General features: G+C 33.3%; 1 protein-coding gene across 1 annotated transcript; it reads right to left on the reverse strand.

The window, feature by feature from the left end:
• Positions 1-411: 411 nt before the first annotated feature.
• Positions 412-957, reverse strand: LOC121366520 (ficolin-2-like; the record flags this gene model as incomplete). The annotated part of the gene is given in 3 exon segments (XM_041490938.1): positions 412-780; positions 782-837; positions 840-957. Coding segments are annotated over 3 exon segments (543 nt in total), but the record flags the coding sequence as incomplete, so codon positions are not given.
• Between the last annotated feature and the right edge of the window lie 1,342 nt (positions 958-2,299).

Genomic DNA, 2,299 nt, shown 5'->3' on the forward strand with positions numbered 1-2,299 from the left:
TCAGATAAACACTTAGACACAATCTGATATCATTAGGTAATCTATATATTTTTAGTAGATGCTAGTGAGTTTCTCGGAACATTACTATTGGATTTAAGTTAACTAATTGCTCCTTATATTAATGATCTATAATAACTTGCTATGCATGGACTTATTCAAATTTAAAATGCATTAAATGAAGGCTTTGCAGTTCAACATTTTCCTTTTTTTTAAACAGATGGATCAAATTGCAATCTGTAATCTGGTATACTATAATTCCTTGTAGTCCACAAGTTATAGTATGCTTGATTATGCAAGCAACTTATTATCAATAGTTGTTGATCTGCTAATAAATGTTGTGTTGCATTGATGCATATAATCTAAATCTAAAAAAAACATTTTAGTTTCATTATTAAAGTTTCAGTCTAATTGTTACGCCGGAATTTTCATCTCAGAAAATTTCAAGGAGTAGTGGTGGCCCTTCCAGTGATACCAGTTAACTCCATTGGCATATGAAGTGTGATTCCCAAACAAATATTCACCATTAAGATTAGAAGCATGGCAATCCATATACCACCAAGCTCCTGACTGAGCACATAGTCCAGACCAAACATCGTTATCTCTGTCTCGTGTGGAAAACTTCATTCCATTATGATATGACAAACTATCTCCAGCATTTCCGCTGTATCCTCCAACACTTAGTTCGTATTGACTTAGAGCATTTGCTACACGGAATACAGAATACTTAGCAAACCTCTTATTACCGTCAAAGTCTTCAAGGTCAACTCGTAGACTGCTACTACAAACCAGATGTGGTAAGTCGATGAATTTTGTTTTTTAAACCGAGCCAAAATTCCTCATCAAGTTCTCAAATCCTAAATCATAGTCCTTCCAGTAATATAGAAATTTTGAGATCCCATCCATTCTCCTTTGGAATACAGTCCAGCCACCACCATCAGTTTCCATGTCACAATAGACCTAAATAAGTAAATACTTTACAATCTAAAAATGAATGTTCACTATGTATACTTTAAAAGGAGGTTTATTATCAGGTTGATAGTATAGATACCACTGCAGACACATTTCTTTTTGTAGCTTACTTTTGTTTAGTATATCCTTACAGTCACGAGGAACACAGTCCTAAATGAGTAAAATGGATATGATAATATTAATAAATAATAATAACATACTGTCATCTTCAATAGCAATCACATTATGAAAGAGACAAAGGAGTGAGACCAAGATGAGTGCTTTTACTGCCATGGTATATGTAAAGCTGATGAATCTGATATGGTTATATATACAAACACTTTTTTATACTATGTTGTTTAGCATTTATAAGGATTGATGTACCCGTATTTTTCTTCATCTAAACTTTACTCCTTTATTTCAAGCATTTGACACAACGAGGCAGACTATTATTAATCAGTCATTGGTCACTGTACCGAAAAGCAATACTGTAATAATAATGCTAAAGCAATATTAATTATCTAACTACATGCGTGGGTGGCCTATCATTGCATCATATCCGCAACATCTACACATGTGCTGTTACCAGAATGAGATATAGAGAGCTGTGTACCTCAACAACGTCATCTTTTCATTTTGTCCGACTCATGCGTATCACAAGGGAGGTATTTTATCTCAAGTGTAATCTTAGCAATAGAATTTTGTTAGCCTGACAGCTGTAATAACAATACACAATGTACCAGACATATGTATCTTCCTGTGGCAGTAGTATGATAATTGTCCACCAATTAAAACTTACAACTATTTTAACATAACTAGAAATAATCAATACAATCTCTTAGAAAACATAATACAATAAAATTAAGAAAGAACTGTATAAATGGATGAGAGAAGTATAAATGATTACAAAGGATATTTGAAACTATACAGTATAAATGAAGTGATTATGGATATTGACACTTAAATGACTGACTATATGCCAAGAAAGAGAAAAAATAATCCTGGACGGACACTGTGGACCTTGGTGTCTTGTGTGGTCAGACACCTACCCAGTATTATGCTCATCCAATCCATGGAGTTTATAGGCTAAGAGAGAACTTTCTTGATCTTGAGGATATTGATGTAAAATAATTGTATATGTTGGAATGTGAGAAGGCCATTTTTATATCAACACATCCATCAAATTTGCTATGCTGGAAAAAGAGAATGTTTCTATCGAGATTTGTATAGTTCCAACAGGTTCTTGTATTTCCAACATTGTATAGCTCATATGAGGTAGCTACTATGTTAGGCTTCATGTTTAGTAACCTTATATGTTAGAGTTCATGAGTGATAACCTTATATGTAGACT

Source organism: Gigantopelta aegis, unplaced genomic scaffold (genome assembly GCF_016097555.1).
Source record: "Gigantopelta aegis isolate Gae_Host unplaced genomic scaffold, Gae_host_genome ctg6053_pilon_pilon, whole genome shotgun sequence".
Lineage (NCBI taxonomy): Eukaryota > Metazoa > Mollusca > Gastropoda > Neomphalida > Peltospiridae > Gigantopelta > Gigantopelta aegis.